Raw genomic sequence first — 26,535 nt, 5'->3', positions numbered from 1 at the left:
TACATCATGTTCATGCAAATTAGTTGAAGGCAGATGCAAATTATTGGTAGGCAAATCACCCAACTGTGACCTACTTTTTGCCTAGACCATTCACTGGATGTGATATTATACTTTATAGCACAAGATTTGGTTGTATATGATAGTCATACACGGAAATATTATGAATAAACCAATTTTATTTTGCAAGTTCATGCCCTAGGGCTACTTGCAACATACAATTTCAATTTTGTATACTACATACATACATGTGAAACAAGTGACTAATATAGTATTCTATTCTGAATACTAAGTACAATCTTAACTTTTTAATTTTATGTTACCTTTGCAGAAGGAAACATATTGTTTTTTATCAATTCCTTCTTCTTCAAACACAAACATCTACGTATATACTGATCCTTACCCAATGGAATGGTAGGTGGGACCATGTGAAGGTAGCATACTGCATTTGCTTGCAAATGTTACCTTTCTTTGGGTTGACTTCTTTTTTGGAAGCTTTAGAAGTGTCCCACATGTGTCTTTTTTTTCAGGTAATTGAGGCAAACTCGAGTCACGATGAGTATCGCCGATTACGAACAAACCGCGGAGGACCACCAGGCCGTTCTCGTGGTGGTCAAACCCGCCGGTCAGATCAACGCCAAAACCTTCAACCACATCTTTGACCGCATCACGCGCTGTCGCTACGTCCGCCTCCCGGATTCACAACGCTCGTTCTGTCTACGCTACAAGAAAAGCTCCCCCGTAGAGAACATTGTTTGGGGCGAGTTTCAGGCGCATCGCAAAGTCATGGGACTGCTGGTTGTCGGGAAATGTACGACCACCGCGGACACCGGGATGGTACAAGAGCGATACAACCTGCTGAAGGAACTATACGCGTCCACGCTGTACGATTCCCGCTGTTTAATCTTCGGCATGAAGCAAGAAAACGGGACCAACGCGAAAACAAACATGGTGTATTATTCCAGCGTGGAGGAAAGTTTTTCGCTGGACGAAACTGTCCGGGAATTCGCGGCATCGCTTTTCTGGGTCCTGGAATCGAAGAGGTTGCAGGCGGAGAGATTGGCGAGCGACAAGTCGGAAAAACTGCCGTTGCTTTTGGCGCCATTTGAGAAGAAAGACCTGATTGGTATTGACACAGAAACAAGGTTGGTGTTATAATTCAGTTATGCCCTCTGTTTAGCTCACTGCAAAACTTTAATAAGTCCCCCATGCATCCAATATCTCCCCCTTACTGTGGTAAGGTACAGTTTATGAAAAATAAAAAGACAAATGTCACCAAAAATCCCATCTAACACTTACTCTTTGTTTCATTGGTTTGATAGCTATAAGAAACTGAATAGAATACAAAATAATTATATCTATGCAAACTAGAAATCCCCAAGCTCTCTATGTTCTTTTCTAAATTCTATTCTATTTTAGGAGTGGAGCTAGGTTTGTGTCACTATATACTATAATATAGTATAGACCTGTAATGTAAGATACACAAACAATTGATGAATATAACCATGATCTACTTTTAAATCTAAACTCTCTCATGCATGCAGAGCCTTTAGGAAGCGATGTCAGGGCCGGATGAGGAAGTACTCAGGAGACTTGTGTCTGCTGGCAGGTCTGACACAGGAAGCCCTGCTGCACTATCAGGCCTCCGCTGACATCCTCAAATCTGCCAACGACTGGCTCTGGCTCGCTGGTCAGAACATTATTATGTTTACCGAAGGAAAACATATTGTTTTTACTCAGTTTCTTCCTCCTCTTCTGTTCCAAACACTAACCTCTGACCTGGCCAATGGCATGATTTGTTGACGTCTGTCACCATGGTGACTGGTGTTGGGTTACATAATGTTGCAATTTCATGGTCTGCTCTGCTCCTGTCACCATATACTACATGTAGTAGTACATGTATGTGAATGTGTTTGAGTAAAAATTAACAGGGCAGACCATGTCCGAAGGTAAACATTATGCATTTAATGCTAATGCAAATGTTACTTCTCTAGTTACCACTGTGTTTGGAGGTTTTGTTTCGAATTCAGTGCCTCTGTTAGTGTTAGACATAGGAAAAAAAATGTTATGTTTCCTGTTTCAGCCCTGAAAAAATTGAGGTCGGTAGGTAGGGATTATCTTTTTTTTAGACTTATGGCAATCACTAGTGATCCAACTTTTAAAATACAGCTAGACAAAGGAAAACTTACATGAAGACACTTATATTTTCAATGTCAATGTTGGAAAACAGATTGTATAACGTTTCATCACTCAGGTGTCAAATGATAAGAAAAGGTTGATCAGCTTTAAAAAATTATGTCCCTTGCACAAGTTGCAGGGTCCACCAATAAAAAGGCTAGGGTCGGCAGTTTTTTCTAACGTTGGTTGGGAAACAGGAGACATTTTCTAATTTTTTGCTTGTGTATTGAGAATTAGTGAGGGGGGGATGCTGTAACCACAGACGGGAATGACAGGAAATACAGTTCAGAGGTGGTAGAATTGTAACAGAGAGACAGGTCTAGAGATGGTAGATATTAAAGAATTCTATGGATACCATTTTGTTTAAACACTGATTACTCATTCAACATTTTCCAGCTGCTTTTGAGGGAACATGTGCCGCCTCCGTGACTATACAGTATCCCCATGGCACGACAAGGCCCCCTATGCCTCGTAACCAGTCCTTCAGCGGCAGCCCCAAGGTGACAGCAGAGAGAAAACTCACCGGGTCACTCACTAGGGCAGGTGAGTCATGGTGTTATGGGGTCATGACTGACCTACCACTTTTGTCTGATTGGCTTTTTGGTTCTAAAATGTATTCTTTAATATGTTGACCTTTTACGTAACATTATGGTGTACTGTTATGGTGATTTTGAGTTGAATGTTTTTCTTGTTTTATGTTAATGTGTTGTCTTCAGAGAGAAGGCGTAGTGAAACAGTCACTAGGGCAGGTTAGTCACAGGGTTATGGGGTCATGACTGACCTACGACTCATTTGCTTTCAGGTTTTGAAGATAATTTTTTTCATCCCCTTTCAACCTGATATTTTTCTAAAGAAGTTATCAAATATTAGGGTTGATCATCATTTATGTACCATTGATTTAAATTTTTTGTTTGTGAATGTTTCAAATGTTTTATTACCAGAGAGACTTGGCCTTAGCGGGACCATCAATGGGGCAGGTATGTTATGGTGCTATGGGGTCATGCCTGAGCAACTTTTACCAGTTCAAATGCTAAATGTTGTATGACTGATTGGCTTTTACTTGTTTCAAGTTGACTTTTTCGAATTGACATTTGTTTTAAAATTGAAGAGTGTAACATGGTGAATTGGAATCAAATTGAGTTTGTGTTTGTATTTTGTCTGTGTTGTTTTCTCACTAGAGAGAAGGCGTAGTGAAACGCTTACTAGGACAGGTGAGGCAAAGTGCTATGGGGTCATGACTGAACTAACAATGCATCATCATCTTGCACCTATGGGGTCATGACTGAACTAACAGTTCTTGTTCATCATCTTCTAGTTCTATGGTTTTAATTGTCATGGTGTTACAATGTACATTGTTTCTATTGAATGTGATCATGTCAAAATTAAGATTTTTTTTATATTTTGTCATAAATCAAGAATTTTTTTTCCCTTTTGTGTGTATATTCTAATTTATATGAAATTGTTTGATTAAATTTTTTCATGTTCTTTTTTACTTTAAGTAGTACATAAAACAGACTCCACTGTGTCCCAAACATAGCTAAAAGCATATGATAATTTACATGTAGTTTAATGGAATCTTTTATATATTAAACATTCGTATGTTATACTTGTAAAAACATGGAGGGTGGTTTTTCAGCGAGCGACAGTCGCCTAACTGCCACGGGAAACGCGCTGTGGAGCGCAGTGTCTCAGTTCCTTGACGTCTCCGCCCCTCGTGAGTCCCGTCTTAGCCTCCACCAGCAGGCTCCTTTGCAGGCATTTTCATTTTACAGTTTGTTTAGATCATGCACATACATTTGTATTTTCATGTTTGCTTCCATCCTCTGATCATTCAATCCAAAGCAGTGACTTATGAAATGTTGAACAAACAGTTATTAAAAAAAACTGCATAAACTGCACAAGTAATTGTTACTCATTAAGCAACTGGATAAATTTTGAAAACCAAAAAAAAATTGAAAAATTCTAGCTGAAGGGCCTGCTCTTGAGGCTACCACACATGTATAGGGTGTGGTTTTAGGATGCCTGGTGATGGGAACTTGCCTACATCCCTGTACATGCCTGAACAAGACTTGTCTATTGTTGTGCAGCATGTAATGTACATGTGTACAGTTTGTCAACATGTACTTGAGTGTTAACAGCACGTCGGCAGAACGTACTGCGCCTGCGCAGAACCCTGAATTTTCACGGTTTTCGTTGGATTTTTGGTCAACGTTGCATCAGAATTTTCCCTGTTGCAGACGATATCTTTTACGACATAACATTTAAAAACTACTGTCGGAATGCTAACCTTATATGAGCGAATACAACCTTATAGGAGACGTTCTACGAAGTGCTATGTACAATACATTACGGGTTTTGTGCAGGTGCAGTACGTTCTGCCGACGTGCTAGTGTTAACATATGTGTGTATGACAAGAGACTAACACTTCTTTTTTTAGTGTAATTATATGAGGCTTTCTGATTGGTCAGTGGTGAGCCAATCAGCATTACCTTATTTCAAATAATTGTGCTGGATTGGTCAGCAGACCTGACCAATCAGGGGGCCTGAAACAGACCTACATGTAGAAGGAAACATAACGGTGTCGATTATTGGTCTGCCTATGACCAAGTGACCAAGGAATCGAAAGAAGTTTATTAAACATTGACTAATTTTTGCTAGATTCTAACATTTTTGCATCCCTAAAGGTGGTGGCTTTTGACTAATTTTAAACTCTTGAATGTTCATTTTGCAGGGGTGTGGCTTTAAGATGTGGCTGAATTGTGGTTCTAACTTTTTTCACACTGCATGGATTACATAATATAAGCATTGCTTGTCTGTGAATTGTATAAAACTATAATGTACATATATTATCTTGCTATTTGCCTGTGGCTACTGGTTGCAAACTGCCCTGATTTCTTTTTTTTCAATGTTCAATTTTAACTTTTTTTTTTCATTATTTCAGCAACAATGTCACCCAACGGGTTACCAATGGCAACAGCAGAATTCCTGCAAGACGGCAAAGCCAAGAACTGTTTGTCGCCTGATGAGATCATTGAGAAATACAAGGAGGCACTGATTCAGTACAGCAAGGTAGGGTATTAGGAGGTCTTGTTGTGTGACTTCTAATAACCCTAATATGATGACAGTCATATAGAGTGAAAATATTTGAATGTTTTACACATCGTGGTTTATTAAAGCATTGGAAAATCTGTTCAATAAGTTTTATGAAATTTTGAAGAATCATCATATTTTACATCAATTATTGCACAAGCTATGAAAACTGAACAAGTTTCCAATGGAAACTTCAGCTTGATTTCTTTGTGCAAAATGTACATTACATGCAATATGAAACAATAAATTCACATTCATAACAATATTACATATATACTAGATTTAATTAAAATCTGCATCTATTGCAACTGTAAGTTGTAGTGATGCATACCGGTTCACTGGACTTGCATCCGGACTTGTAAGAATGTTTAAGTTCAAGTCCAAAAAAACCTAAAAGTCAAGAACCGAGTCTGGACTTATTACCATAAAAGACCATTTCACATACCCCTTTTCTTTCCAAACCACCTAAAACCTTCCGTATATTGCAAAATCTTTGCTGCAAATGAAGAAAACATTGCCATCGGGCATCGTCAAGTACCAGCCTCCATGTTATGTGGCCAAAGCTTCACCCAGACAACATTGCAAGGTTGCCAACATGCAATTTTGTATATGCCGTGGGTTTAGGTCCGGACTTACAAGTCCGGAACTGAACCTAAACCTCTGGACTTGAATCCGGACCTGAACCGAAAATGGGTTTAGGTATGCATCACTAGTAAGTTGTATAATTAGTACTAGATATCATTTTTGTGATCATTTTTCAGTGTTTAACAATTATTGTTGACTTTCATTTAGTATTGACATCAGCATTTATTAAGCCTGCTGTACATGTACAATGTATGTTCCTAAGTTACTGTAAAGCTTAAAATTTTTGCAGTGGTTTAATTTTCGGTGTGGCATCATTGCCACATTGCACGATAGAGTAACAATATGCATTTGTATTACTACCATGAATTTTCAAATTGTTTCATCTGCAATCACCCCCAAAACCAAATTCTTTTGCAAATTAGAACCACTGCGAAAATAAAAAACTTAACAGTACAATGCTTCATTTTTCTTGCATGAAGGTTTGACGTTTATTTTTGCATGTTCAGTACAAGAATGCAGCAGTCATAGAGTTGGAAGGCATCATTAAAGCCACTAGAATTATGATAACGCAACGGGTGAGTGGTAGCAATGCATCATATGGGAGGCCTCGGCCAAGGACGTTTTTGGGTTTTAAAATATCTGTGATTTTTTCCATTTTTTGTATCAAGGTTATACAAAAATCGTGTCACAATAATTAATATTTTTGACACCTAGAAAAACAGAACTAAATTTTGGAGTGCTTTAGATTTTTTGAGATTTCACAAAAATTATCAGTTTTATTTCAAATCAGGAAATTCAATCGAACCCAGCCAAGTTTCAAATCATCCAAATTTACAAGAAAAGAATGTTTTAAACTATATTCATTGAACAACTTGAATATACTTTCATTTAGGAACAAACGCAGCAATATCATTATGATATCAATTTTGTTCCTTTTTGAAAAAGAATTAACCAAGGAATGTCCTTAGCCAATGGCCATACAAATCCCATAATCTAACTTGACAAATGAAAGGGGACCATCCCAAGTTACAGAGTTTTCATCTCAAAGGAAAAAATTTTATTTGTCAGTACATTATTTTGACATTTTTTCTTTTGAAAAGAAGAAAATTCTGTAACAATGGTCCTTGTCTAAATGTAGATACCTACTGTAAAATTAACCCTTTGGAACTAACTCTTTCATCTCTTGTCTTCTTGGTTTATCTCATTGTCATACATTTTCATCCTGTTTTCATCCTGTATTTTTTTTTTCGTTCCTAAATTTCACCAACTTAATTTTCCTTTACTGTATGTTTTTTTTAATCATCTTTTTCATACTTTTGAGGGCATCCTTCTTGCTTTCCACTCTCATTCAATCTCTTCAATCTGTTTGTTTTCTGTCCTCTGTATTTCTTTCCTTCGTTCCCTTCGTCCCTAGTATTCCTATGCTGGTGTTGTTGAAATGGAGGCCAGTGTAAAGGCGTGTCGGGTAATGCTTATGCAGGGGGTAAGTTTTCCCTTCACATTCTCTCTCCTCCCTTCATTCCCTTCTTTGCTGTTTCTTTCTTTCTATTCACGAGTTGCACATTCCCAGGATCCTTTGCGCACAGGGTGGGGAAAGGTCGCGGTAAACCACGTGACTCATCCTCGGCTCTAGTCAGAAGAAGGTGCCCTAAGCGATATCTGGCCGATAGTAGGCTGGGAGCATTCAATTTCAAAAGCCTGTCTTTTTGTCACATTTTCACGTAGTATGTTGAATCAACCCTATCCTATCCCATACCGATAGTCATGGAGCAAAAATTCGATGCCGCTTTGCCGTACGAACGCTGTGAAAAACTACGTGCCTCCCGCCGCCGGTAGTGGTGTCAGCCATTTTTGAAATTTTCGAGCGCTCGCGAACACTTTCGACTTCTTCCGACCAGAGCCGAGAATGAGTCACGTGGTTTACCGCGACCTTTCCCTACCCTGTGCGCAAAGGATCCTGGGAATGTGCAACTCGTGAATGCATGCTTTTTCACAGTTCTAAGGAATTGTGGGAAAGGTCAAAGGTGATGTACAAAAAAATTAATGATTCAAATGGTAAAAGGAAAACATCTAATTTTATTTACAAGTTAGGTGCCCAAACCTTTGACCTACATTATAGGCACATGCACACTTGGAACTGTGAAGTAGCTTATTACATGTATATGAGCAGTTACTATAGATTACTGTTCAATAAGCTATGTATGTTACTTACATGTTTGCATGATTTTTAAATGGTTGTCACTTGATTAGAATATATAGTTTATTACAATTTTATGATGCATGAAGTATTTGGCATGGACTGAGATCCATTTTTGGTAGTGAAACAATTTGAAAATTACATGATTGTATATTAAACTTCAAACTGTTAAAATTACATGTAAAATTTAAGGTGCATTTTGCTTTTAAGTTGATGATTTGCACGAAATTAAAGTAAATGTGCTAATGTGATCATTTTATTCCTAATCCCATAGAAAAATCTCCAGGCATCTGAGTTTCTCCAGAACATGGTTTACATCAACATTCAACTCACAGACGAAGATAAGGTAAGGACTAAACAAACAACTAAACAAATCTAGTTGATAACTTGGATTTAAATTATATGATCCAATACATGTAATATTATTGTAACTTTTGACCGTGTATCTTATGGATTGTATGTATAGTATTAATTACTTAACGATTCTATTTCTCCAAGGGTTGACCCTTAACAATAGTCTACGACTAGTTGGGCAACCCTGGCTGTCGTGAGCCAAACTAATAAATCGTGGCGTCGTGTGGTATAGTCACTATACCACACGACGCCACGAACCCGGGTCGTACCCGAACAAATCCGAACATGCGCCGCGACGTTGTAGTGTACCCTTGGGAAAGGTACTTTACACGACTTTCCTCACTTTACTCAGGTGAAAATGAGTACCTAGCTTCGGCTAGGGACGTCCCTTGGATAGGACGTTAAATGGAGGTCCCGTGTTTGGGAGAGCCACACCCCACGCACGTTAAAGAACCCACCACACTTATCGAAAAGAGTAGGGGACCTTCCCGGTGTGAGTGGTTCAAACATTACAGTCTGGTCTCAGGTTTGACATCTTTGAAGAGGTGATAGTCACCTGTTATGTAAATCCTTCCACAAATGTGGTAAATTGTCATCAATAAATAAATAAATAATAAATAAAATAAACTTTTAATTAGTTACTATCGAGTAAGCAGTTTGCTTCACATCAATATTTATTTAGAAAAATGTTCTGTGATTTTTCTTGTCCCAAAACTGAAACTCATTTATGCCAGTGACAGGGATGTGATGTACAATAAAATGTCATAATGAAATCAGGTTTTTTATTATTTTTTTGCAAAATTAACCGAGTACCTTTCTAACGGCATGACGTCAAGGATTTGAACCCAAAACCTCTTGGTTCCTGGTTGAGCTGCATACCGGTTCACTGGACTTGGATCTGGACTTCTTTCCAAACCACCTAAAACCTTCCGTACATTGCAAAATCTTTGCTGCAAAATCAAGAAAACATTGTCATCGAGCATCGTCAAGTATCGGCCTCCATGTTATGTGGCCAAAGTTTCACCCAGACAACATTGCAAGGTTGCCAACATGCAATTTTGTATATGCCATGGGTTAAGGTCCGGACCTGAACCTAAACCTCTGGACTTGAATCCGGACCTGAACCTAAATGTGGTTTTAGGTATGCACCACTAACTCTAACCATTACACAATGCTGCAACAATACATGTTGTTCCACACTCTTATTTCCACAGATCCAGAGATACAATACACTGTCAGGGCTGTATGAACAGATAGGCTTCAAGAGAAAAGCTGCCTTCTTCAAGAGAGTGGCCGCCATGCAATGTGTGTCTCCAAATAACCCCAACCCAGCTTGGAACTCTGTAAGTAAATAATAACTGTATAATCAATAACTAAAGGCTCATGATACCTAATATTTATGTCTAGTTTGTGCATGTGATTTGAAGCTACATTTATTTGCATTGGTAAAATTGAACTTTGTCTACATGTATAAAAAACATTTCAGATTTGGAACATTTATGAATTTCAAAGACATGAACTGAAAGACATTTTGGATAAAAGACATAAAAGACATTTCAAATTCTGAACATTTATTTTCAAGGCCAATATTTCTGCACTATTACATACAACAACCAACTCAACCTACACAATAATGTAGTTTATTACAACTTAGCAACAAATGAGATTCAATTTAGATTTCCCGAAGTCTGAATATCAGTTTAAATTATCATGATATCATACAGTAACTGTTATTTTGATGGTTATTTTTGTTATAGATTAGCATTATTATTAATAGGGTTTAACCGTAATTACATGTGTATGTTTACCTTCGCAGAAGGAAAATATAATTGTTTTGTTCAGTTACTCCAAACAAGTCTTCTCCAAACAAGTAAAAGGTCAATGACCTGGACCAGACGTCTGTCACCATGGTAACTGGTGCTGTAGCAGACACCCTGTGGTGTTGGGTTACATTTATGTAGCAGGACAGAGTTGGATAGCCTGATCACTATATTTATGTAATACCCGGTATATGAATGTGTTTGAGTAAGATACAGAGCAGTAGTTTGTTGGGTTAGATCATGTAAAGGTAAACATTATGCATTTTTATGCAAATGTTATTTTTCTAGTTTTTAACCTAATTTTGTTAATTTTTGTCCAGTGTTACCACCTGCTGCAGGAGACCCTAGAGGGTTACAGCCTGTCGTTGGACCCGCGACAGTTCCCGCGGGAGTACACGTACGGTTGGCCGGCCATACAGCTGCGGATTCTACACGAGATGGTGTACACTGCCAGGAAAATGGGCAACCCTGCCTTAGCTGTCAGGTAGGTACACATAAGGCATTACTAGTTATTGCTATGTACGTATTAAAGTAACAGTAAACATATTTTGTATCTGTATAGCTGGTATAACCGCCCTTCTGCGTAACACACCAGCTTCTGTATCTGTATAGCTGGTATGACTGCCCTTCGGCGTAACACACCAGCTTTTGTATCTGTATAGCCAGTATAACCGCCCTTCGGCGTAACACACCAGCTTCTGTATCTGTATAGCCGGTATAACCGCCCTTCAGAGTAACACACCAGCTTCTGTATCTGTATAGCCGGTATAACTGCCCTTCAGCGTAACACACCAGCTTCTGTATCTGTATAGCCGGTATGACCGCCCTTCAGCGTAACACACTAGCTTCTGTATCTGTATAGCCGGTATGACCGCCCTTCAGCGTAACACACCAGCTTCTGTATCTGTATAGCCGGTATAACCGCCCTTCAGCGTAACACACCAGCTTCTGTATCTGTATAGCCGGTATAACCGCCCTTCAGCGTAACACACCAGCTTCTGTATCTGTATAGATGGTATGACCACCCTTTGGTGTAACACACCAGCTTCTGTATTTGTATAGCCAGTATGACCACCCTTCAGTTGTATACGTCGCTGTATACTGACGCAAATTCACAATACCAGCTTTGTATTCTTGTGGTTAAGTAGCATTTTTATTTTTGGCCAGAAGTTTTTTTTTATTCACCCGTGCGCACTAGTTTAGGGGTCTTAAGAGAAGGTCATCCATAAAATTAAGTCGGTGTGGCCTATCATTCAGTTTGACAAGACTTAGTAACTGACCAATGGCTGACAGCTCTAATTGTTATTTCCTAGACACATGTCGTTCCTCCTCCATGCCATGAGTGAACATCTCACACCGTACGAGAGGAAAGAGTTGTCCAAAGTGTTGGAGAGTTACACGGCGAAGGTCCCGGGGACGCCCGTACCGCTCGCGCTGGAGAGCGGTGCCATCTTGCCTCCTGTGCCAATGACAAACCTGCCGACCGTCAAGTAAGCGATACTGGTTTAAACTTTGTACATTTTACATGTAACTGTTCAGGGCTACTTCAGTTTACACTTACGTTTTCTTGGCTCTTCTGGAGTACATGTGTGTAGGTTTTTTTTTATTGTTAAGGCCACACCAATTTAATTTCTTGGTTAACGGATTTTTCTACAAAAATATTGGAGCAGGCGGGCGGAAAAAAAATAAAAATAAAAACAGGGCTGAGGCCTAGGCATCCTATTAAGGGCCAAAATGGTACGATAGGAGCCATGAAGTCAACACACCAGGCTGGTTCAAAATTTAAACAATGAATTTTGAACTTTTAATGATACTACTGCATTGAAACATGGAATGACTGTAACAAGTAGTAAGAAAAGGACTGTTTTCAACTGTTCAGGGCAAAGTATGAGCGTTTTGCAGTTGATTCTGAATTTTTATTTTTATTTGCAAATCAGACAAAAAATGAAGCGGCGAATCCGTTAACCAAGAAATTAAATTGGTGTGGCCAAAGGACAATTTGCATGTTACTGTCAGAACCTGAAGTGAGTTCAGAAATCTGCTTTAATTTGTTACCCTGTTTTGCTTTTGAGGTGTTTTTCTGTTGTTTGCAATGTGTGTTTGTAGTTATTTGAAGTCATACTAAGTGAGGGGGGAATTTTGTAACCACAGACTGTCAGGAAGGTCAAATTGGAGGTCTGAATGGTCTCCTCACAGGCTGGGAGTACAGTGAAAAATTCTCTATTAATATAATAATGAATAGAATAAGACATTCATAACAACTCTAAATACTTTGTGGAGGTATGAAATCTTGAATTTTTTGTTTCTCAAGGTCATTCAAGTTACTAGACCTGGCCCCGCACTTGAGACCCATGAAGAAGCCATCGAGTCAGACAAGCTCCGCCTCCCTCAACAGTCCCTTCATCTACTCACCAATCCAGTCAAGGCAGCAGGAGAAAAAGGACCAATCAAAAATGGGTATATAAACTTTTCATTTGCTAGGGTTGTTGGGATTGGTGGAAGAGATGGTGGTACAAAATGATGTCTGTCATTGGCTGATAACACCTGGCAATTGTAGTTCAAAATTAGATGTTGACATTTTGGTACAGTTACATGACATACATGTGCAACAGCAAAAAAATTTTTGCACAAGTATGGGACTATAATCACACAAGTGTAGGACAATGAGCACACTAAAATCTATCATCGTTAAAAAGAAATCAAATTGGTTATGGTTACTTATTTACTACTGATATGACACAACATTTCATTTTTAATGTCCAACTCTTCAAATAAAAGTCTAGTACTCTATATCAGTCTACAATACAAAATAGCACACTTGTAGTACAATTTCAGTAGGTCTTCAAGTCTATGTCATAAAATTTGCACATTTCTTCATAGAGAGGGTTTGTTTTTTGGCAACACCTCAGGGGTGGAGACATTTAATTGCTTTTTTTCCATTTACTGTTTGTGTAGACTTCCAGTGGGTGAGTGGAGAGGTGTGTGAGATGGCACTACAAGTCGTTAACCCCATGCCCTTTGAACTCAAGGTGCAGAACATGGTGAGCACAATAGTTTACTGTAATGTAGTTGCTTGTAGTCTCTTTAGGCCACACTGACTTAATTTTATGGATGACATCCTTCGAAGACCCCCCATACAAGTGCTAAAAAAATCCGGCCAAAAAAATGCTGCTCAACCACTGAATTACGTAGCTGGTATTGTGTGAATTTGTAGTATTGCATGGCGACTTTTACAAGCCGGCACTACTGGCCTTTTGCAGCATTTATGAGTCGGCACTGTACTGAGTTCTTGAGTTATGTGGAGCTTTGATAGCCTGGATGCCATCACGGGTTTGCTCCCTAGCGTTCATGGCCAGACGTTTTGTCCCTGGGAAAGGCACTTTGCAAAATTTTTCCTCACCCCACCCAGCTGTAAAATGGGTACCTGACTTAGTATGAAAGACAAAAATTTAAAGGTGGTGGAAGGAGAGGGATGGGCTCCAAAAGCATGCCCTAGACACAATGGATCAACAATGTTAACGGGGGACTATCTTTAACTTTTTTGTACTTCAACCTTTTCTCCTCTGTTGCCCAGAGTGTGATGTCAGAAGGGATAGTGTTTGAGCCCCTCATCAGTAACCTGTCCCTCCCCGCCGAGTCAGGACCACTTGGCGTCACCCTACTGGGGACTCCCAAAACAGCCGGACAGCTCAAACTCGTGGGTGAGTAAAACTCATGATCAGCACATGATCAGGTTATGATCAGCTCATGGTCAGCTCATGATAAACCCATGATCAGCTCATGATCAGCTCATTATCAGATAATGATCAGGTCATGATCAGCTCATGATCAGCTCATGATCAACTTATGATCAGCTCATGATCAGCTCATGATAAGCTCATGATCAGCTCATGATCAGCTCATGATAAGCTCATAATCAGCTCATGATCAGCTCATGATCAGCTCATAATACTCATGATCAGCTCATGATCAGCTCATAATCAGCTCATGATCAGCTCATGATCAGCTCATGATCAACTCATGATCAGCTCATGATCAGCTCATGATCAGCTCATGATACTCATGATCAGCTCATGATAAGCTCATGATAAGCTCATGATAAGCTCATGATCAGCTCATGATCAGCTCATGATCAGCTCATGATCAGCTCATGATCATGATAAAACTGTAAGTAAGACTGTGTATTACAAACCACTATAGTTCCCATTTAGGTATACATTATTACAGCATGTATCATTTTCTTATGTCCTGCCTGGGCCTTGATAACTTCCGTTATGGGTGTCCATCTGGACCATGTTATAACTTGGGTTATCATGCAGAGATCTAATGGTTATCTCATGGGGTTCTGTCAATTATCACATGGGGTTTCTTTACTGTAATATTTTCATTTTCTCCTGAATGATATAAAGTATCAAACCTGTTCAATTTTACATTTTAAGTTCACAGGCAAACTTTTGTGCTGCCTTATGGGTAGTTGCAATCATTCTCTTTTAACTCTTTGATTTTTTATGGTTTGTTCTTATAAAATTTCTTTATAAATATTGCAAAGATTGTAGATTTTTTACATGTACCATTTTGTCATGTAGGGTATGTAACACACATCCTTGGCGTGAAGTCCCATTGCAAGTTCAAGGACCTACGACAGATCGCGGTGCCGGACTACTCGGTAGAGGTCGTACCCGAACTCCCAAAACTACAGGTCACCACGTCGCTGCCAAAAGCGGCATTTGGGACGACCAATCACAACCTAGGTCTCAACAAGGCCAAGGAAACCGCTGTGACAAGTGCTGCTGCTAGGCTATACGCTGGAGAAAGGTACACTACGATTGGCTGTCAGATTATTGCCCATTCATTGCTGGTATTCAAAAACATATTGTTTTGGTGGTGCTGTAGTTAAATGGCACCACCTATCATATCTGAATGGTCCTGCAGTTGGATGTTTGTAAGATAAATTTTAGACGTAGTGTTAAATAGAAAGTGTACAATATGTGGTGTTATGACAGTGTAACAGTGCCACCTATCAATTCTGGAAGGTACTACATATAGATGTTAGTAATTATTAAATGTAAGTTGCAGCCTTTGTCAAAGAATTTAGAAAAAATCATAATGCATACATGTAGCAAAATGTTCCATATAAATGTGAATAAGATATCATCTAGTCATAAATTTGTGATCTTATTTGTTACGTTTTGTTCTTATTTGACTATTTTTTTCTCCATTTCCAGCCAAGAATGTGTTCTAACTCTCCAAAACGTCAGCCAAATTCCTGTGGAATCCATAGACATAAGTTTGGACACTTCCATAAGTTCTCCCAAGGTTCCCTCCGGATTTTTCACCTGGAATTTGGAGAACACAAAAGCCCAACTTCCGCTACAACCAGGTGCCATGGCCACGTTCACAGTGTTAATCAAGGCAGTAGGAGAGATTCCTACACAAGACAGGAAATCAACAGAAAACGAAGGTAAGGCCACACCAATTTAATTTCTTGGTTAACGGATTTTTCTAGAAAAATAATGGAGTGGGCGGGCGAAAAAAAATAAAAATAAAAACAAGCCTAGGCATCCTATTATGGTCCAAAATGGTACGATCATAGGAGCCATGAAGTCAACACACCAGGCTGGTTCAAAATTTGAACAATGAATTCTGAACTTTTAATGATACCATTGCATTGAGAGATGGAATAACTGTAACAACTAGGAAGAAGAGGACTGTTTTCAACTGTTCAGGGCAAAATATGAGCATTTTGCAGTTGATTCTGAAGTTTTATTTTTATGTGCAAATCAGAAAAAAATGAAGCGGGCGAATCCGTTAACCAAGAAATTAAATTGGTGTGGCCTAAACAACAACAAAAATTTGTTGTCACTCATTTGCATATCAATCAATAGTTCATACTTGACCTGCTTTTCTGACAATTCTCCAGTGTCACTGACGAAAGGTAGTTGATGCTACCTGAAACATCTGACCATTTCCAAAATCATATCCAGTTGCTTGAGTAACTGTTTTTTGACGTATCTTATTATCTGAATGTCTAACCTTCACTGACTCAAACAACATTATTTACTTATGCTTAAGCTAATATAATATTTTATTACTTTTCCATGTCATAGTTCATTGCGAAGGTAGTTTTGAGAGCACTTCATAAAATTTTGACCAAAAAAGAAGGAAATATTAACCATGAAACGTGGATGAAATATCTTCTAAACACAACTTATACTACAACTGAAAATGAATGTCAATAATGTATAATTCTTCTTAGGCCACACCGATTTAATTTTATGGATGACATCCGCGCGCGCATTGATTTTCGCCCGATCTCAAAAAAAAGAGAATCACGTATTCCGAGGCTCTGGCCTGGCTTTAGGCCTGGGTAGTGCATGGTGGTGATAACTCTGGTTGACGGCAGCCAGGCTACCGAAGCTCCAAGACTCAAGAACTCAGTACATACGTACAGCAGTGTCGATTCATATATTCCGCAAAAATCCAGCATGTGTCGGCCTGTCGTATACGTCGCTATGTAATGCGCCAAATTCACAATTATTAATTATACCAGGTTTGTATTCCTGTGGTTTTGTAGCATTTTTATTTTTGGCCGGATTTTTATTTTTTTCGCCCGCGCGCACTAGTTTGGGGATCTTCAGAGGATGTCATCCATAAAATTAAATCGGTGTGGCCTTACATATTCCTTCAACTCATGTTTTTATAGTTTCTTCATCAGAGGAAGAAAGAAAGAAAGAATCTTCTAAAAATTTGTGTTTTATAACTCGAAGACTTAATGTTTTCCATATGGACTAAAAAACAGCATTTTCTGCGAAGCATTCGTATTTGAGATACACTTTTTGCAAAGTTAAGGTGGAGTAAAAAGGTATTATATGAATTCAAGATGGTGTGTTAAATGCTATTTTCATAAGTTATGAACGTCTATTTCATGTTTTTATATTTCACTCCATACCATGGTATGGATGAAATATATGGTTTTCTTTGTCATGTTTTTCCATTAGAACCCAGTAGTAGACACAGTTCACCCAAGAAGTCCCCCCAGACCAGACCCAGATCTATGAGAACAGCAGCCATGACTGTACCACCCATAGAGGCACAACAACCCGAGGAGGAAAAAGCACAGGTAAAACTCACAACTTTACATTCAGGACCCTGAAAAAGTCACTAGCATTGGCAGAAGTAGCCAGTAGCAAGAGTTCAAAGATCACATACCTACAAGTAATAGAAGTTTTTCGTGTTATATTTGTTTAGAAGAAGAAAGAATTTAAGGCTCTCAGTGGCCAATATGAGATGTTGTCACATCGGCGCACCAAATCCGTAAGGTGTTTTTGGCACCCAGACAGACAGATTAGCCTAAGAGGCTCGGTGGGCGTCACTCCACCGTATAGGTGGGGAAGTCGTGTAAAGTGCCTTTCCCAAGGGCACAACGTCGGGCCACGGTGAGTATCGAACTCGGGACCTCTCGGTTCCCAGTCCAATACTCTAACCGCTGCGCCACCGACGCCACACTATATTTGTTTCATTGTACTTATTGTGAAACTGAAATAAACATAAAATGACAGAGTAAAAACAATGCCTCCCCGTGAATTAGTAGCCTCTTCCATTGACCCCATGACCTGGAATGTCAGCTGATAGCCAAGGTTGTTGAATGAAGCATGTGGACCGAACGTACTGCACCTGCACAAAACCCGTTAAGTGTTGTACATAGCACTTCGGCAGAACATCTCACATAAGGTCGTATTCGCGTGTATAAGGTTGACATCCCATCTGTAGTTTCCAAATGTTGTGTCAGAAAAGATATCGTCTGCAACCACAAAAAGGATGAACATAAAAGTACCGTGAGAAAAATTGTGAATTACAGTAAGCTTCAGAGCCAATGGTTATGTAGTTTACATTGTACCTGTCCTTAGTGCTGAAATGAAGGTTTCGTTATACTAAAGCCTTCCATTGAAGAAAAATTAAACCTAAATAGAGGAACAAATGCTTAGACACAGGCAACATTCTGATGCAACGTTGACTAAAAAAACAATTAAAACTGTGAAAATTCGGGGTTTCGCAAAGGCGCAGTACGTTCTGCCGACTTGCTTGTGAATGACTACTAGTTGTACCACCTCTGATGTCTACTTGCAGCCAGTGGATGCAGTTCTGAAGCTGACATATTCAGGAGGACAGGGTTTTGAGGAGGGTTACCACAGACAAGCCTCCATCATACTACATGTGGACGTACTACAGTCACTTCTCGTGTCTAAAGTCAACATACTACCTGCACCTAGGTAACCAATTTGTGTCCGAGACTTGCACCTTTCTCTTCTTATTATTATGTGTGTTAACCTTCACAGAAGGAAAACCTATAATTGTTTTTGCTTGGTTTTTTCTTCCTCTTCTCCAAACAAATAAGGTCAATGACCCGAACCAGACATCTGTCACCATGGTAACTAGTGTTGGGTTACATCATGTTGCAATTTTATAGCAGGAAGGATTTAGACTCCTGCAACTGCTTTGCAAATGTTATCTTTCTAGTTTTTATCTTTTTACTTGAACAGTAGAAAACTTTTTGAACTAACAATAGATAGCTAAGCATCGCTATGCAAAGGTTATAAGAAGTATGATATGTCATTAGGTTTAATATACATGTATAACCAACTTGTATGGTGTTGTGTTATTGTATTATTCCAGAAATTTGTGTTACTGATTGACCAATATACATGACTATACAATGTAGATAAAAATGGTTTGGGGTTTTTTTTTAGCATTCTTAGCAATTTATTAGACAAACTGGTACATATAATGTAAGAGGTACTTTTAACAGATTACTTTGTAACTTTAATTCTATAGTACATAGATGATGAAAGTTTCATTTTTCTTACTCATTAACTAATTTATGACTTCTTGATTTTTTCCCCTAGTCCCAGACATTGCCATTTGACCCTTGACCTTCAAAATGTCACCAAACACGAGGTCGTCATCAGTTACCCCGACAATGATGACCTCATCATCGAGAGTAAACAACTGAAGAGGTACGCAGTAAACACAAATATGCCACAAATAGTCACATTACAGAATGAAATACATATAGAATACAACACGGGGTATTCCGTATCGCCTGAGGTATTGGCCCGACCGCGGGTCGGATCGCCCAACGGCCGGAGGGTGATCCGACTCGCGGGACGGCCGGGACCGAGGGCGATGCGGAATACACCGTGTTGTATTTTATTTATGTCATACCCACCAAAGAAAACGCGCCTTTCAATGCAAGCTGAGCCAAAAGTTGGTGCCCCTAAACCCTCAGATGCAACGACATCAGTTCCAACGTTCGGATTCGGTATTTGAATTTTGACAGCGGCGCACGCGGTTAGTGCAAAACGCGTTCGAATCGTTCTATGAAAGCCATGGAGCCCGGAACGTAAAGTACGGCCCGGTCCGGAACCCGTTATCGAACGTTATCGCTGCCCGGGTATGATATAATCTTTTTTATGCAACCAAGTGTTTTATTCAGCCGAAGTTTCAGTGACCCTCTGTCAACTGAGCTATTGATTGATATGCAAATAAATGAAGACAAATTTTTTTTGAAAGTCCAAAAGGAAACGAAAGTTATCAATCAATCGTTGGCACATATAGACCTGCTTTTCTGCCAACTCTCCAGTGTCACTGACGAAAGGTAGTGGATGCTACCTGAAACATCTGACCATTTTCAAAATCATATCCAGTTGCTTGAGTAACTGCTTTTTGGCCTATCTTATCACCTGGATGTCTAACCTTCACCGATGAGCACGTCGGCAGAACGTACTGCGCCTGCGCAGAACCCTGTATGTTCACGATTTTCGGTGGACTTTTGGTCAACGTTGCATCAGAATTTTGCCTGTTGCAAAGGATATCTTTTTCTACACAACGTTTGAAAACTACAGACGGGATGTTAACCTTATATGCGCGAATACAACCTTATGTGAGATGTTCTGCCGAAGTGCTATGTACAATACATTACGGGTTTCGCGCAGGTGCAATGCGTTCTGCTGACGTGCTTCACCAATGTATCTTGTTTCAGAATTGCCGTCCGTGTGGAGAGATTTTCCCTGCCTGAACCGTGCAGCAGTGATGCTCCCATCTCCATCATCAGTCCTGCTGATGCCAGGAGTCAGCAGTACAGCCAACAACTCGCCACTCTGGTGGACATCAGATGGAAAATGATATCCTTTCTGTTTGTTTCCCTTGCACCAGAGGTCCCTGGTTCTAATCTCAAAAGTGAAATGTTAGTAGAAATCCCCAAAAGTGTGTTTCTGGGCATTATATGAAAAAGGATATCCCTTTATGTTTCCCTTGCACCAAAAGGTCCCTGGTTCTAATCCCAAAAGTGAAATGTTGTTAAAATTGCCTGAAAATGCCTGAAAAGTGTGTTTGTGGGCATTATATGGAAAATGATATCCTTCCTGTTTCTCTTGCACCAAAGGTCCCTGGTTCTAATCTCAAAAGTGAAATGTTGCTAAAAATGCAAAAAAAGTGTTTTTCTGGGCATTATATGGGAAAGGATGTATATTTTTGCAGTCATTGAATTACATTAAACTTCAGAGCCAATGGTTATGTAGTTTACATTGTACCTGTCCTTAGTGCTGAAATGAAGGTTTTGTTACTAAATCAAAAAAAATAACTAAACCTCTAGCAGAAACTAATTGCTTGATTGGAAAAGTGCAATGAGTTACTCTGGAGAAAGTTGTGAATTGGTCAAATTTCTACCCTGCTGTCCCCATATATATGAATGTGTTTGAGTAAGAATTAACAGAGCAGACCATATGCGATGGTTAACATTATGCGTTTGCTTTGCAAATGTTACCTTTCTAGTTTTGTATATTGTTACCTCCTTGTAAGGAGGTATTGTTTTAGGTGTGTTTGTGTGTGCAGGGTTCAAAATAGCCACCGGTGCCTTTCTAGTTTTGGATGTTGTTGCTGTATGTGCCTTGACCCCCCTCCCCACCCGTCCAGTGGTACATGCGGAGTTGTAAACCTAGAAGGCATCCCCATGACACCTGAAGCCATCGACCTCATTAGCATTTCTCCCATACAGTGGGGTAAGTAAAGAGACCCCCTCAGGCCACACCAATTCAATTTCTTGGTTAACGAATTCGCTCGCCTCATTTTTTTCTGATTTGCAAAAAAAAAAATTCAGAATTAACTGCAAAATGCTCATATTTTGCCCTGAACAGGCCTTTTCTTCCTAGTTGTTACAGTTATTCCATCTTTCAATGCAGTGGTATCATTAAAAGTTCAAAATTCATTGTTTAAATTTTGAACCAGCCTGGTTTGTTGACTTCGTGGCTCCTATCGTACCATTTTGGACCATAAGAGGATGCCTAGACCTGCTTTTATTTTTTTCGCCCGCCCCCTGCATTATTTTTCTAGAAAAATCTGTTAACCAAGAAATTAAATTGGTGTGGCCTCATGTAGGTGTACTACACCCTGTTCACTTTAAATCCACATCTGGGATCCAATCGCAATTGAATTAGGATTGCCTGCAATCGTGATTGGATCCCGATGTGTTCACACTTGTCGGCTCATCCAATTGTGGTTAATGATGGAAAACTGTTGCTTGTTTCATATCGTAGACTGGTTCTAGCTATTTATTGGTGGTACCAAATAATTAAGGGACTCCTCACGTAGCTTGTTTTGGGCCTATCTCAAACGCTCCAAGTTTAAGATGATAACAAAATGTGATAGTCAAGGTCAATATCAGAAAGATTTCATCTATAATATATTTTTTTTTATTTTGCCAGCCAACATTGCATCAGATGCTGCTAATATTTGAGTCCATCACATGTATGTATTTCTAGCAAACTATTATAGATGTATCATAACTTTGTGTAAGTATTTCAGCTGGATGACTTTTACTTTTGGGGTCTTGGGGCGCAATGGCAGCGTGCGTGACTCGGAATCAAGAGGTCCCGGGTTCGAGTCCTGACATGCCACCAATCTTGTGCCCTTGGGAAAGGCACTTTGCACGACTTTCCCCACTAGACTCAAGTGAAAATGAGTATTGTCTGTCCAGTATTTGTTTCTATGTGTAGGACACAACACCAGCAACAGCTGCCTCTGCTCCGCGTGTATTGCACTGTTGCAATTTCAATAAATCAAATCAAAATCAATCAATACTTTTAACAGCATTTTTTAATCTTTTCTAGATGTTAGAATAGATGACAAACCCTGCGATACAGAGGAGCCAGTGCAATGCATGATGGGAAGGCCCATGTCAGTGAAAGTCTCGGTGACTAACGCGTCCTCGGAGGCGGTGGAAGGGAGCGCGCTGGTCGTTCAACCGTACCAGGACCTGTGGAACGGGACCGTCCTAAACAACGTCAGCGAAAAAATCGCCTGCGTCGGATGTCAGAAGAGGGAGATTGAAAAGGTACAAATCTTTCTGATGTAAATTTTAGAGCACTAGGCCAATGATTGATTGATTGATGGATTGATCAATCGATCGATCGATTGGTTGATTGATCGATTGATCGACTGACAGACTGACTGACTGATTTATTGGTTGATTGACTGACTGACTCATTGATTGATTGATTGACTGACTGATTGACTGACTCACTGACAGACTGACTGACTGGTTGATTTATTGGTTGATTGATTGACTGACTGGCTCATTGATCGATTGATTGATTGATTGATCAACTGGCAGACTGACTGACTGATTTATTGGTTGATTGATTGACTGACTGGCTCATTGATTGATTGATTGATTGATTGATTGATTGATTGCTCGACTGACAGACTGACTGATTTATTGGTTGATTGACTGACTGATTGATTGATTGATTGATTGATTGATTGATTGACTGACGACTGACTGACTGACTGACTGACTGACTGACTGACTGATTGATTGATTGATTGATTGATTGATTGACTGATTGGTTGATTGATTGATTGTCCCCAGATGGAGCCAGGTGATAGTGTCCAGCACACCTGCACGTTTGTGTTTTTCTGCTGCGGTGACTTCAGCCTGGACATCCGCGCCACGTGTGCATCCAGAGTCAGATCACAGGAACACAAGTGGATCTTCACTCCCATAGTCAGAATAACCGTGCAAGAACAGACCAGAAAGTGACCACAGAAAATTTAACAGCCTCAAGTTTTATTCCGGACTTCCAGTTTAATTCTGGACTAATTCCCATATCTTGCAGCAGCATTACGTCTAGATAGGCTAATATCGTAAATTATAGGTAAGAAATATGTAGCACCCATCACCCTTGAGGATTAACCCAATTCTGCAGAATTCTGGGAACTGGAGCCAGAATTGTAGGAATTGGAGCCAGAATTCTGTGCAGAATTCTACAGAATTGGGTTGATACCCAATGGCTGCTACTTAAATTATATGTATTTTTTTTTTAACCGAATTTAACATCATTTTTCCCCAACCGGGGGTTAGACGTGCTTGCACCAGGTACAAGTCTTTTTTTTTTAAGCAAGATTTTTACGGCTAGATGCTCTTCCTATATAACGCCAACCCAAACCCTAGTAGGGCCCAGGAACCCTCTAACTGAGGGGGGAAATGCGTGTTAAGTGCCTTTCCCAAGGGCACAACGTCTGGGTGCATGTCCGGACATGTCTGGGTCCAACCCTGGGGATTTAACCTTGGTCTCCTTGCTTGACAGTCGGACGCTCTATCCACAACACCACACAGATGCCACATTTCTTACATTATTTTTACTTATACTTTACGATATTAGCCCATCTACATGTAAGGTTGCTGTAAGATATGGGAATTATTCTGGAATTAAACTGGAAGTCCTGAATTAAACTGGAGGCTATTTTCTTTAAGACATTATCACTTGAAATGTCCAAAAACACTGAAAATTTCGAAAATCAAATTATTCTCAATTACTTTAATTTGCTGAATTTACATTTGCATTTACATGTTATTTAAAAAGCCATGCTTCCTGACTTACAGTGTCATAGTTGCAGTAACTGTAACGTTTAGTAGACTAAGTTATTTTCTAAATTTTCAGTGTCTTTCCAAATTTGAAGTGTTTTTTTTTGTTTTAAATATTGCAAAAGGTTAGAAGAAAGGTTAGCTGTTTAAAGTATGGGCTTGTAGAGTGTGGAAAGTGCAATCTAGATCATGTATAAATCATTGTAATTTGCATAGCACATGCATGAACCAATCAGCTTGGCCCTTTCTTCAGGTGAGCATTGTGATTGGTTAGCATAGTTTTGCTGTTCTGTGACATGGCATCATTGGTCACTTGGTAGACCAATGAGATGTTAACTGTGGTAAGTGGTTTAGCTATTAATGAGTTATGTTACTCTTCATATGCATCAGATCTCTAGTGGTTATAGTTGTTCCAATTTGTTTTCTTTGCCATAGATCCTAAAAAATAGATACTCAGATGGTTTTAGGTTTACCGCTAGATATGGTCTATGCATTTGAAGGGGCCTAAAATGCACTGTCTAACAATATTCTATAGCTGTCTTGAGATGTACATGCATATGTACAGGATAAACTACATACATGTACTTCTTAGTTGTATATGTGAATATATGATACAAGCTACAACCTCCCTGTATAGGTTATGTTATAATGTTAAAACTGTATATGAAGAATAGTTCAAAGTATGGGAAAAGCTTTCTTTGGGTAATGTATAGCGTCCGAAAAATCTACAAGCCAGTTGAAATGATAGAATGTGGTTGTAAACTTCCGTAGGCGGATATAGAGAATCCTGAAGTTTGTGGTGAGAATGAGAATATGTAAACACAGTGTTTTAGACTGATAGGCTAATCACTGTCGATACTTTTGGTCCATGGTTCGAATCCCGGTTGTGGGTTTGAGATGGCAGAAACTACTCTGAAAGCTGAGGAAAAAGGCAGGCATGATACATGTATGAGACCTGCACACAAATTTTTTTTTTCTTTTAGGCCTTGCAAAAGTCCTAAAATTTTTAACCTGCTGCATAGTCCAGTAACCATAGAAAATCGGTAGCCAGACGGCTACTTCAGTATGCTAAAGGTTAAAAATCAGTTTTTCCAAGTGAAGAAAAAACTTCAAAACAGGTATCCATAGGCAAATGCACACAGTGGCTGGCTATCTGTAGATATTGTTGTTTGTTTATTTGTTGTTGTTTTTCAAAGATTTGAGTTCTTCCAAGAACTTTCTTTTGGAGTTTTTTTTTGGTCACTTTTTGATGTTTACTTTTTGTATACCAACTCCTACACAGATTGCTGCAAAGCATTCAAGGCTCAACAGTTTGGATAGGGTTAAATGTTCAAATATTTTCAACTACTGCTGCCATTTTCAATGTGCTTCCAAAACATTTATTAACAGACAACTTGATATTGTAAGTTTTCTGTTTCTTTTGCCTTTTTTAAAGAAAATTTTGCATTAAAAAAAGGGCATAGTGACAATCGAAGAGAGAAGGGTCTTCTAGGAATATGTCAAGTATTCAAACCTGAAAGAAAATGCTTGAAAGACATAATGTTTACTTCAACTGTACATTTTATTTCACAATTATTGATTCTATGCTACATAATGTGCTACATTTAATTTATATATAGGACATTGCGATTACTGAAATTTAATGTGGTCAATTACCCCATAGTTTCGAATCATGGTATAGTCCTCTGTTATAATTATATTTCCGGACTAGTCTATTTCATGGTACGGGGATGGTCAAGTGGTGGAGTTGTTATATTTATTGAGGCTAATTAATCTACTTTTGACTATATATATGTGCAATTCTTCATAGTGTAATTTGGCAGGGCTTTATGTAACCTGTCTGAAGTTTAGCAGTATCCTGCTATATGTGTGCAAGAGAGAATTCCTGTACAACTATGTAAAGATGTGGAAATACAAGGATGATACAAAATCAAGTCATGTATGGTGTTGTTATTACCTCCATGAAAATGGAGGTATTGTTTTTGGAGTGTCTGTGTGTGTGTATGTATGTGTGTTTCCGCACATTTGTAGTCAACATAACTTCAGGTTTGATTAATGAGGTTCCCTCTGGAATAGGCTGACCTACATATTTCAGGCCAAAGGTGCTGCTGTGTGTTTGAAAACAAAAGCCTGTGTTATTTTGTTCTGTACTGTAATATACTGTGTAAAAACATTTACAAAAATTCATATATTTCATGGAGGTATGAGATCTCAGAATTCTTGTTGTGTTTGTAGAGGTAAACTTTAAAATAGACAAGGAATATATTGTGTTTCTATTGTGTTATTTTATTGTTTGGTTTTAATTCAAAGTAATATACATACACTAGTAATGACGACTAACAATAACGTTACACACTGAACCGAGAAAGTTGATCTATAAAAGTATAATACGC

General features: G+C 39.1%; 1 protein-coding gene across 1 annotated transcript; it reads left to right on the top strand.

Annotated features, from left to right (window-relative positions):
- Positions 1 to 531: 531 nt before the first annotated feature.
- Positions 532 to 23,402, top strand: LOC109479457 (trafficking protein particle complex subunit 9-like). The gene is made up of 25 exons (XM_019781420.1): positions 532 to 1,142; positions 1,542 to 1,687; positions 2,572 to 2,718; positions 2,892 to 2,924; positions 3,117 to 3,152; positions 3,354 to 3,386; positions 3,812 to 3,889; positions 5,117 to 5,244; positions 6,357 to 6,425; positions 8,322 to 8,393; positions 9,616 to 9,744; positions 10,542 to 10,705; positions 11,535 to 11,711; positions 12,533 to 12,678; positions 13,177 to 13,262; positions 13,796 to 13,922; positions 14,808 to 15,036; positions 15,447 to 15,682; positions 17,220 to 17,341; positions 18,349 to 18,491; positions 19,125 to 19,235; positions 20,261 to 20,402; positions 21,185 to 21,278; positions 22,386 to 22,609; positions 23,147 to 23,402. The coding sequence occupies exons 1-25, from the start codon at positions 553 to 555 to the stop codon at positions 23,315 to 23,317; spliced, it is 3,633 nt and encodes a 1,210-aa protein (XP_019636979.1). The 5' UTR covers positions 532 to 552; the 3' UTR covers positions 23,318 to 23,402.
- The last annotated feature ends 3,133 nt before the right edge of the window (positions 23,403 to 26,535 follow it).

Source organism: Branchiostoma belcheri, unplaced genomic scaffold, assembly GCF_001625305.1.
Source record: "Branchiostoma belcheri isolate BF01 breed outbred unplaced genomic scaffold, Haploidv18h27 scaffold49, whole genome shotgun sequence".
NCBI classification, from domain to species: domain Eukaryota; kingdom Metazoa; phylum Chordata; class Leptocardii; order Amphioxiformes; family Branchiostomatidae; genus Branchiostoma; species Branchiostoma belcheri.
This window is presented reverse-complemented; position numbering and strand designations above follow the sequence as displayed.

What these genes read in the sequence shown, in the direction of transcription:
- LOC109479457 (XM_019781420.1), top strand. Translation starts at nt 553, where the DNA reads ATGAGTATCGCCGATTACGAACAAACCGCGGAGGACCACCAGGCCGTT. An exon ending in CACTGATTCAGTACAGCAAG is followed by an intron (nt 5,245 to 6,356) that starts GTAGGGTATTAG and finishes TTGCATGTTCAG; the next exon opens with TACAAGAATGCAGCAGTCAT. An exon ending in TGGACATCAGATGGAAAATG is followed by an intron (nt 20,403 to 21,184) that starts ATATCCTTTCTG and finishes CCCCCTCCCCAC; the next exon opens with CCGTCCAGTGGTACATGCGG.